Source organism: Cryptotermes secundus, unplaced genomic scaffold (assembly GCF_002891405.2).
Source record: "Cryptotermes secundus unplaced genomic scaffold, Csec_1.0 scaffold1483, whole genome shotgun sequence".
Taxonomy (NCBI): domain Eukaryota; kingdom Metazoa; phylum Arthropoda; class Insecta; order Blattodea; family Kalotermitidae; genus Cryptotermes; species Cryptotermes secundus.
The window spans coordinates 87,206-97,392 of record NW_019731299.1 but is presented as its reverse complement, the minus strand read 5'-3'; the positions used below and the strand labels follow the sequence as shown (position 1 = coordinate 97,392).

General features: G+C 37.2%; 2 protein-coding genes across 2 annotated transcripts in view; both read right to left on the bottom strand.

Annotated features, from left to right (window-relative positions):
• Positions 1-2,504, bottom strand: part of LOC111867019 (46 kDa FK506-binding nuclear protein) — a 14,292-nt gene extending 11,788 nt beyond the window's left edge. Inside the window, exons 1-2 of the mRNA XM_023856481.2 lie at positions 2,279-2,504; positions 1,064-1,315 (exon numbers count right to left, since the gene is read on the bottom strand). Coding sequence (XP_023712249.1) covers positions 1,064-1,315; positions 2,279-2,288 — 262 coding nt within the window. The 5' untranslated portion in view covers positions 2,289-2,504. The remainder of the gene's footprint in view (positions 1-1,063; positions 1,316-2,278) is intronic.
• A 2,347-nt stretch (positions 2,505-4,851) lies between these two features.
• Positions 4,852-10,187, bottom strand: part of LOC111867026 — a 69,225-nt gene continuing 63,889 nt past the window's right edge. The window contains exon 18 of the mRNA XM_033752517.1: positions 4,852-7,747. Coding sequence (XP_033608408.1) covers positions 7,601-7,747 — 147 coding nt within the window. The 3' untranslated portion in view covers positions 4,852-7,600. The remainder of the gene's footprint in view (positions 7,748-10,187) is intronic.

Here is a 10,187-nt window from a genome sequence, read left to right as displayed (position 1 = left end):
TATGCGGAAACATATTCTCATGAAAACTGTGAAGAGTGAATATTGCAAGAAGAAACACCCTTCTAGGCAGTGCCGTGTGCGCGCAGAGCACAAGAAGAAGAGTAGAACTGCCTACATGTGCAACTTCTGCGCAATGCCTCTTCACAAAGGCGAATGTTTCCAGAGATATCACATGCGCAAGCACTTCTAGGAGCTCTGGTAAGTGTTCTCCAAAAATTTCAGTTCATAAAATTAATTAGGAGATTTTATATTAATTTTTAAAGTGAACAGTGCACAAGTTAGGGTAGTAGGTTTAAAAACGCCGGTCCCCAGGGCGATTTAAATGTTTAAACCACCGGTCCGCAATGTGTTAAGGACTTTGCCATGAAGACATATGGGGGAGTGGCGATATAGCTCCATCATTCTTGACCTCAGCACTGGATAGTGGTGAATGGTCAGCTTCATGCCCCAGCTGCTTTACTCCAAGGGAAATCACCCCTGGTTCCTACAGGATAGGAGGCTGGATGGACCCCACAGCCAGACTGGATTGTATGGTGTTATAGTATTAATAACAATCAAAAATCACTTTTGTATTAATTTTGTTATAGTCTGAATGTTGGCGCCTTATATCTCCATATTGTGTACAGGGCGCTCTTTTCCATTCTTTTGTTTTTTTTTTTGTTCCAACAGTCTTACAAAAGGAAGGAAGGGCACTGTGAATTAGTGATAGCAGTGAGAGTCTGACGCTGCCTGCGAGTTTTTGTGTTCAACCTTCTTGTGATAAAAAGGGACATTACCCTGTCTCGTTCTTTGTGATTTTCTCTATAATTATTACTGTGATTAAACTAGTAAATTGAAGTGACAATGTTATTTATTTATACTGCTTCCATCATCTCAACATATGGAGAAAAGAAAAATCTTTTCCCTGCCAAAAATTAAACTCTGGCCATCCAGTCCATAACCAGTCACTACACTGACTGAGCTATCTTCGCTCTTCCATAGTCTGACCAACAAAACCTGAACACTGTGGGAGGGGAACAAGACCATTAACATGGGCTGTTCTCTCTTCACACGCAGCACTCACCAGTAAGGTGAACTCGGCCCCTTCCAGAAGACATAAACGCAATTTTGTCACCACTCTGGAAGTTCAAATCTAGCTGTGTCTGTATTACTCTGTGTTTGTTCAAACTGCATAATATAAACTCTCTGTTGTCAAATGACAACAATACAGAAACATTATCATTATCTGCCGTGGTTGGATCAAGACAAGCCATTGAGACATGGAAAGCTCTCTCCACAGTCTGAGTGTAGCGCTTTCCAGTTTCCATAATCAGTCCTGAAACAGAAAAGCAAAATGAATACAACTCAACCGGATCTAATAATAATCAGAAGAACTATAAATACACCAAGACCCATATAAAGCAGAAAAATGCAAGCACATTCTATCAACTGACAGTGAACTTTCAAAATAAGTACATGCATAATAAAATAATTAGACAACTTTTTCGAATTTACAATTTCTAACTTGCATCCTAACCCAAAACTTATCTGAAACACATCTAGTGTTTATACCTCGCTACAGACCCACAGAAGTATTGGTATTATTTATTATATGTTTTTTATTGCCAGTGGGGTGGGACCAAGTCCCTTGTACTGCGGCCACTTCTGGCCTATTGTACCAGCCCCAGATGATAGGTGAGGGCGATTGTGGAGCAATTGGTGGAATGAAGATTCGCAGGGGAAACCGAGGTATTCGGAGAAAACCTGCCCCAGCGCCACTTTGCCCACCACAAATTCCATTTGACCAGACCCTGGATCGAACCCGGGCCGCTGCGGTGGGAAGCCAGCGACTAACCGCTTGAGCTATGGCGCGGCCCATTATTTATTATAAATTACAATAATAAAACGAAACGTTCAGTTTATTTAGCAGTCTCGCCGTTATTTCGTACTAGTGGCCAGCTGTTACGTCGATGATGGTGTCCAATGACGAAAAAAAAAAAAACATTCAGTAATTGTGAATCTAAAATTGCTTCATGTACTATGCAACGAATTTCTACTAAGACGATAACCTCCCTCCAAAACGCAAATCGCTTTAATCTCATGTACGTGTACACATTTATATTTTGTTACAGATATCATGTACTATGTTACATTGATATTACATTTTAAAACTGTGATGATACAAATTCTTTCTTATCTGTTGCCACATCCCAAGATTGCTTTCTTCGTGTTCTATATCATTCACGTTACCACATGGCGTCACTATTCAAATTTCGTTAATGCTGTCCTAATCACTTACCCCAAAACATTTTGAATAGTGTAGAACGGTTCTGTGTCTTCAATGAAATTTATATAAACTACTGTCTAATAAGCAGCGCAAACTCTAAAGTCAAAAGTATCACTAGAAAAAAAAAATTGCTTATATTGCCACCGTTCCCACCGCAATAGCCTTCATTTACAACATCCGCAGACAAGCAACTTCTACCACGATCTTCTGAGCTGCAGCATAAAAGAATCACAGTGAAAGCGTCCACGATTACAGGCGTAATATACCAGTGTGACCAATCGCTGGTTACACCGGAGCAGACAAACTTCTCTCATCAATGCTACTTTGGTTGCTGTATTAAATACATAATTTCCCCCACACCTAAGACTGCAATGCAAAATGTCGAAATCTGAAATTTAAAGCAAAATAGCAGAGAAATTTGTTTTCAAAGCTACTAAACGACGTAGAAGAAGAAAATTTTCAGAACAAGAACGGTATGTCACAAAGAAAAGTACCGTCACACATTTGGGCATTACTTAAACGTTTGTTTCTTGACCGCAAGTAATGAAATAATAATAAGTCTCCTTCAGTGGCGGAACGTTAAGTATAATTATTTTAGCTCAAATAACATTTTCAAAAAGAAAATAGGAAGTGTAAGATTTGAGTTTTTCATGGCGGTGGCTATTAAGAATTTCGTCTTCTGGAATGTTGAGCCTTGTAGAACTTGTGTGAGCCACCTGTTCACGCTGATTTTTCTACATTTTGAATTATATTCTTTATGGTGTTAGAGCAGTGCTCGTGGTCACAAAAAAGCAACACTAATTTGCAGTCTGGGACCTCAACTTAGAGTATGCATAAAAGAGGGGCGTACCGAGGACGTGGTAAATCTCGAGGCCGAGGAGGAAGAAATGTTAAGATCTCAGCCTCAAAAGAAAGCTCCAGCTCAACATCAACAAAATATGGAACCACCACCAAGCTAAACATGGACGCCAGCCTTAGACCGGAACCAAAGTCTTTTTCTACAAGGGAGTCATCCCTAAGAAACAACCCAATGTTGCAAGATTTTGATGACGAAGGGTTCCCTGGGCTAACACCCTATTCGGCTCGAAATGAGTTTGCAGTGACAGTTGAAGGCCTAATCAGTATTGCAGGGAGGCAATACAATATTTTGTCATGTGCTGATAGACATTTTTCAAAATTTGTTTCAAAAGGAATGTTTGTGTGGTACATTACGATCCATTTGTTTGGAAGATTGACAGGAATTAGGAAGCACCAGGATTTCAACAGCTCTGAAGAACAAAGGCAGTTAATTACATAAGAAGCAGCAACTATCCAGTGCTGGATTGAAGGTCACTCGGTGATACTGAAGACAATGCTGGCACAGACTATAAAGTGGCCTTCCCAGTGTGCCTGAACCATGAAGGACATTTTGGCCAAGTCAACCACATGACACGTCAACTATGAGATATGTTTGCACTGAAAGGATTCAATAGGACCTGATACATGCAATTCACCCCGACCAAGGTCTGGGATGTTCCTGAAGACTTGAGACCAGAGGAGTGTGGACTACACACCAAGAACTTAATTGGTTGGAGCAGGGCCACTATTCTCTCATTAGAATAGAGGATTGTTCTGGAAGGTGCTGGGGTAACTGAAGAAAATCTAGGAGTTATGAACCAGCAATTTCAATTAAATAAGGGCTTATTTGAGAATGTAGCAGACTTCCTATGGCATCCCAAGATTACAGTTAAGTTAGCCTTGTCTGTACATGAGAGCGCGAGAGGCTCAGTCTCACAAGTAGTACCATTTCACAAAGCCTAAATTCTCCACCGATATAATTTTAATCTCATGTGAACTGTTTAACTTCCTGCAAAAAAAAAATTTTTGACTCCATTAATGTCTTATGCACAGTTCCAGGAAAGATCATTCTGTTAACTGGTAATAAATGAACCAATCATGTCACATTACAAGTGACAGAACAAGATCACTTTCTTGGTACCAGAGTTCTAGAAAACAAGCTGGACTTAAGCCCCATCACTGAATTTACACTACACAGAAGAAATGACAATTTTGAGTTTTCCTTGCTAAAATGTACAGCTTTTGTATTTAGACTCATCTGCTATCATTGTTTGTTTCCTAGTGATACAGTGTAACAGGTGGATGAATACTGTGAATTATATATATGGACACATCTCAGTAACATCACGAACTCATACTTAATGGAATACAAAGCCAAATAATTTCTAGCTTTGCAGTTATCTGTAGTGTGATTCACTTTGCATTTGTAATAAACTAACATCTAGACTCACAATGTATGCAGGTCACACAGAACTTGTTTGGAAAATGTATACATCACAGTATAATTTCCCACTCATCTTTTATTAAGGCAAAAAACAATATGATTCAGAATACTCAACTTTAAATCAAGGGTACTAATTCATAAAGAGAAGGAACTATATGATTATGAAAATGTCAAACAACTACTGTGTTTCTTGAAATACTGATAAGCTTGACAACGTTTCACTTATTAAATCTTTTCATGGCTTAATGCAATCTCTGAATCATGAACGTTTATAATATGCTTCCCATATTCCTGCCTTGCTATGTATCAAGGTAATTTGTACACTGGTAGTACATATGTATATGTATTTTGCATATAAATGTACATTATATCTTTTAAGTATACTGTACACTGAATTCTCCCACAGTTATAATTCAGGTATTTATTGTACCTGAATTTCTCATTTTTAATTTGCACTTACGGTACCTTTACTAGTTGCACATCTGTGATCAGGTTCTCAGAATGTATGAGTATATAATCTGTTATCAGTCGTACCTTCTTGCGTTGAATTTGAAGTACATGATATACCATATGCAAGAAAATGTTATGTTCTGTTCAAAATGTGGCTGCGCTCATCACACCGTGACACTGCCAGTAAGATTTTTATGCCCCTCAAGAGGTCATTTGGAATCTTTTGCAGACAAATGAGGAGCTTACAGAATTACATCATATAAAACACAAAGTTAAAAACACTTCCATAATTTGAAGATTTTCTGATTGCCCAGTCAGTATTTCATAAATGAATATGGCATGTTACTGTGTTACACAACAATTAGTAGTAATATTATAATAACAATCACAAGTAACATCATACTGATATTTACAATAACATAACAAAGTAAGTACTACATGTTATGACCAAAAATAGTCATCCTCAGGTTCTCAGTACCTCAGAATATTTTTACAATTTTGTGGCAAACATTTGTCTTTCTTTTTTCTTTACTTAATAACCGCTCAATGGATGTCATAATAAAAGTTAAAAGTAGATGAAACAAAATAGAGAGCTCCTGAAAGTATAAAATACAAGTATACTGACAATGGTGAAATAGTAAATCAATTCACTAAACGACGTGGGACACCAACCAAGGTGGTTTGTATCAATAAATTCAAGACTTCAAATTACTTATATGTTCAGAATTAATTTGGCAAATAATATATACAAAAATGAAGATCATATCACAACCTAAGTTTTGTACCAGGTTTCATTTCATTTTTATAAAATAATGGTAGTGAGTCTCTTTGCAAAAAAAGGTTAGTAGTATATCGATATGTTAAAAGGAGATATTTTAAGGATGATACTAAACCAGAAAAGAAGTGACCTTATTGAGAAAGTTTACAGTGTCAGAAAAGTATCTGATCCAGTCTTCTGTATCATTAGCCTCACTTGCAAACACTCTATCTACAGTATTTTCATACTGCTAACATTTTAAGTATTCCCCATGCATAAAGGTTCTCTTAAGGCTACTTTTCCTTACAAGACATAATATCAAACCAAAATAATTTCAATGTACTCTACCAGTCTTACAATACAAATTTATCATACAAATGATTAAAATGTATTTGGCCATTGCTGGGGATATACTAACATAATATCCCTACAGCCTGCAACACACTGACACTTTATGTCAATATTTTTACTTTAGATTACTTAAATATAACCTATAACCAAAATATACACATTCTGATAGTTCTGAAAGGGTGGCATAATTTACTCTCTTTTACTATAACTACAAAATAAACAGAACAAATAAAATACTGAGGACATAGGAACTTCTATCACACAGAATCAGATCCAATAAGACGTGAGGAAGAAAATGTGGATCCTCCTGTAGGAATTTGTATTTAATACTTCTTACTGCCACCTTCCTCTTGAAAAGTGATATTTAAAGCAAGATTGTGTGTACAGAGCATATCAACTAGAAAACCCAATTTCAACGTGGCATTCTTTCTTCACTCATTGGCACATTTTTCAAGCACTAACAAAATTTTCCCAGCCATTTCTATTGTATCCCACTCCCCCTGAATACCCATATCAGTTGTTACTTCAGGCGGGGCACTTTCATTGCATCCACTTTGAATCTGGTACTAAAATTCAAGTCCCATTCATATGAATACATGACGATGGTGTGAGGGAGGGAAGAAGAATTAAATACGTATGGGGTTCACAAGGAAGCAAATAAGTATACTTAAAAGTTACTTGTGAAGGAAACATACTGTATAGACTGTTCTGAAACTGATGAATGTTTTAAGCACATAAATTCCGAAGTTCAGAAACCTGGGCCAAAGGCATTTAATGGAGGCTTCTATAAAACTGATTTTATCCCACACGGATCAATGCCTTGGAAATGTAATTATTTTCTTGACGTGGCATGAATGTTTTTTGTTTGATGAATTTTGTTTTATTGCAGCAACTCGTGTTCACTATTTACAATTAAATACACTGACAGATCATCATTTCTGTTTGTTCATGTTATGTACACTCAGAACAGTTCTTCCTGTTTAGAAACAAATGCACAATAAAAATTATGAGCATCAGCACCACATAGTCTTCAAGCAAAAAAATCATTATTTGATCAGTGTGCATATGTTGCATCCTGGCTCAAACACACGCACAGACATTCACACTACTGTTGAACCAACCACACCAGACCTATGTTATACCCACATGCATACATATACATTTGAACATAAAATGGGGAAGGGAAAAGAAGAAAAGAAAACAAAGACCCAGCTGTCCAATACACATCCACATTTCCATCCTTTGAAATGTTAATAATGGCTACAGTACGTTCTACAGAACACACTGAAAGTTTTGAACACAGAACTATAAGGTGTGGGCACATTTAACCAGAACTTCTGCCACAGATTCTTAATTTGAGCAGTTCCACAATGTCCCCTCACTAAGGCAGACAGGACAACATTTGTACTTGAGGAATTATCATTCAATCACACAGATATTATGACGGAATATGTGACCCCCAGCCTGCTGGGAGCAAGCGTATCACATGGACACCTCACGAGCTGTTGTTGGTGTGCGGTGGGAGTGTGGAAGGCGTGCTCACAACGACGACTGGCTTCACCAGCGTGGCTGTGCTCAGGTACTGAGTGTTCATCAGTGGCATTGGACCTACCGACTTCAGAAGTGATGTGGTCGTAATCATCTGCAACATAGTATTCTTCCTGTAATAAGCATGTATGTTCAGTTGAAACCTAGACAGCAATATTAATGGAACTATTTCTCTCATTCACTGTACAGTGAGATCTCCATTTTTCTTTTCGCACCAGTGCATTTGAACTAAAGTGAGGAAACTCTTATATGGATGTAATTTAAAACTGACTAACTTGGAATCAATGACTGAACATTAAACAAGAGTAAACCTTAAACTGAGGAACATTAATTATGGGTTCTGTTGTATTAACCTGTTTCTAGTCGCTTCACCAGACTCTAGAAAGAAACAAATTTTCATTTCATATTTCTAACAATCTTATCAACTCTGGCCCATAAAACATAATATAATTCAGCATAATCACTATCTTAACCACATAATACCAAAGAGTACAGATTTCAAATCAATAGATTCTTGCACTTCCTTCACATTCTAAAGGTAACTAAAATTTGCACCCTGAAAATCCAATGAGAAAGTAGTCGCAAACCAGTTTCACCATACAGCCGTAGACAGCAGTATGTGACAGGTGTCCACACATCAAAAGGTCAAAGGTGGTAAAAACTTACGATAGACAACTGAGGTGTAAACATTTTTATACATGTAAACTGAAGGTGAATGACACATTCATACAATTAGTCTAAGTTACACCATACTATTATTCATTGTACTGATACAGCATCTGTAACATCTGCACAAATATGTATATGGTTTTATATTCTGCACAAGTATATGTCAGTTCTCTCATACCAAGTTTCAGTGCATATGAGAGTTGTAAGTGTTTAATATCTATGTTTATACTAGAATACCATGCTCACATTATTCTTTTTACAAAAGGTGGTATTAAGAAAGTGGTATACCTATGTTATGTTTCAATATTAACATATTAATGTTTAGGCATTTGCAGCATAAATTACATTTTTCAAGTTCCACTGTTCTGCTACTTGTGATCATATATGTTCATGGCTTGCCTGCAAGGCTGGATAACATTCGATTCTGATTGGCTACTGGCATAGTAAAATCCATATTAAACCATGGTAAACCTGACAATGAATTATTAAATGACCTGAGCCACAAGAAAATGAGTTTAACAATAAGGAACACTATTTAATGGGTACTTCATTATATGTGATTTAATTGAGGTCTTTTACATTTGAAAAGACAGTAATATATTTAATCTTAATATATAATATAAGGCATTCACAACTCATATGTAGAAGAAAACAGTATACCAAACAGCAGTTACAGGTTAATTCAGCACAATTTTCAGTCATATGCCAATAGCAAACTAGTGAAATGCTACATTTGGAGCATAGCTCTGTATGGGGCTGAAACATGGACACTTAGGGCAGTAGATCACAAACATCTGGAAAGTTTCGAAATGTGGTGTTGGAGANGGGCGGATAGAAGTGACAAGAAGACGAGGAAGAAGACGTAAGAAGATGCTGGATGACCTTGGGGACAGAAGAGGATACTGTCATTTGAAGGAGAAAGCTCTAGATCGCATTAAGTGGAGGAATTGTTTTGGAAGAGACTGTGGACCTGTCGTCTTGATAGATTACTGATGATGATGATGCCAATAATAAAAACCACATTCAAACTCAACATCAGTCTTTGACGACCAGAACAGCCAGCAAGTCAAAGAATGGAACACATAAGGTTCATCTCTGTCATCACAAAAGCTTACACTCAGTCCCTTTAAAATTCAGTTCAATTTTAAAAGTAACCTCCCATCCATGCCATATCTTCTGAGGGGTCTCCCTCAAGCTTTCTGAGTGAAATTTTTAAGGCATTTCTTAACTCCGTCAGGCCCCTACATGCCATACTCATCTTCTTGGTATAATCCCCTTAACATTGTCAGCTGGAGAGTTCAAACTGTAAAGTTCCTCAATGTGCAATTTCTTCCACTCCCTTGTTAACCTTTATCCTACGGCCCTTTAAATTCATGTTTTCCCAGCCGTACGGAATTCTTTAAAGGGCCGCTATTTGAGATCCGTTAAAATTGTAGTCACTTACTAATTTTGCTCCTATTTCTGCTATTTCTGTGATAATCGAACGAAATAAACGCTGTTTTTTTCTCGAAAGAATATAGAATCAGATATTGTAATTTACAGATTGTATAAAACATGTTAAAATTTTTGCACTGACTCCAAAAAGAAATTTGCCAATTTTTTTCCTTCTCTGCGAGAATTCATACGTTTTGGACACCCCTGAATGCAATCTGCTGTATGGAGACACTCGGCAACATTGGAGTTGCTGTGTCTAGTAAGTTTATCTCAGTATAAAGTGACGTACCTCGTTCGGAATGTTGATTTGGACGAGTGAAAATAAGCTCAGTGTCTTCGCTCTCAGCTACAAATCAAGGCTAACATTGTTTATGCAACTGCTTTTGTAGTATCAACAAAGCGATAATAGAGCTTAGTTCCTGGAATTGTGC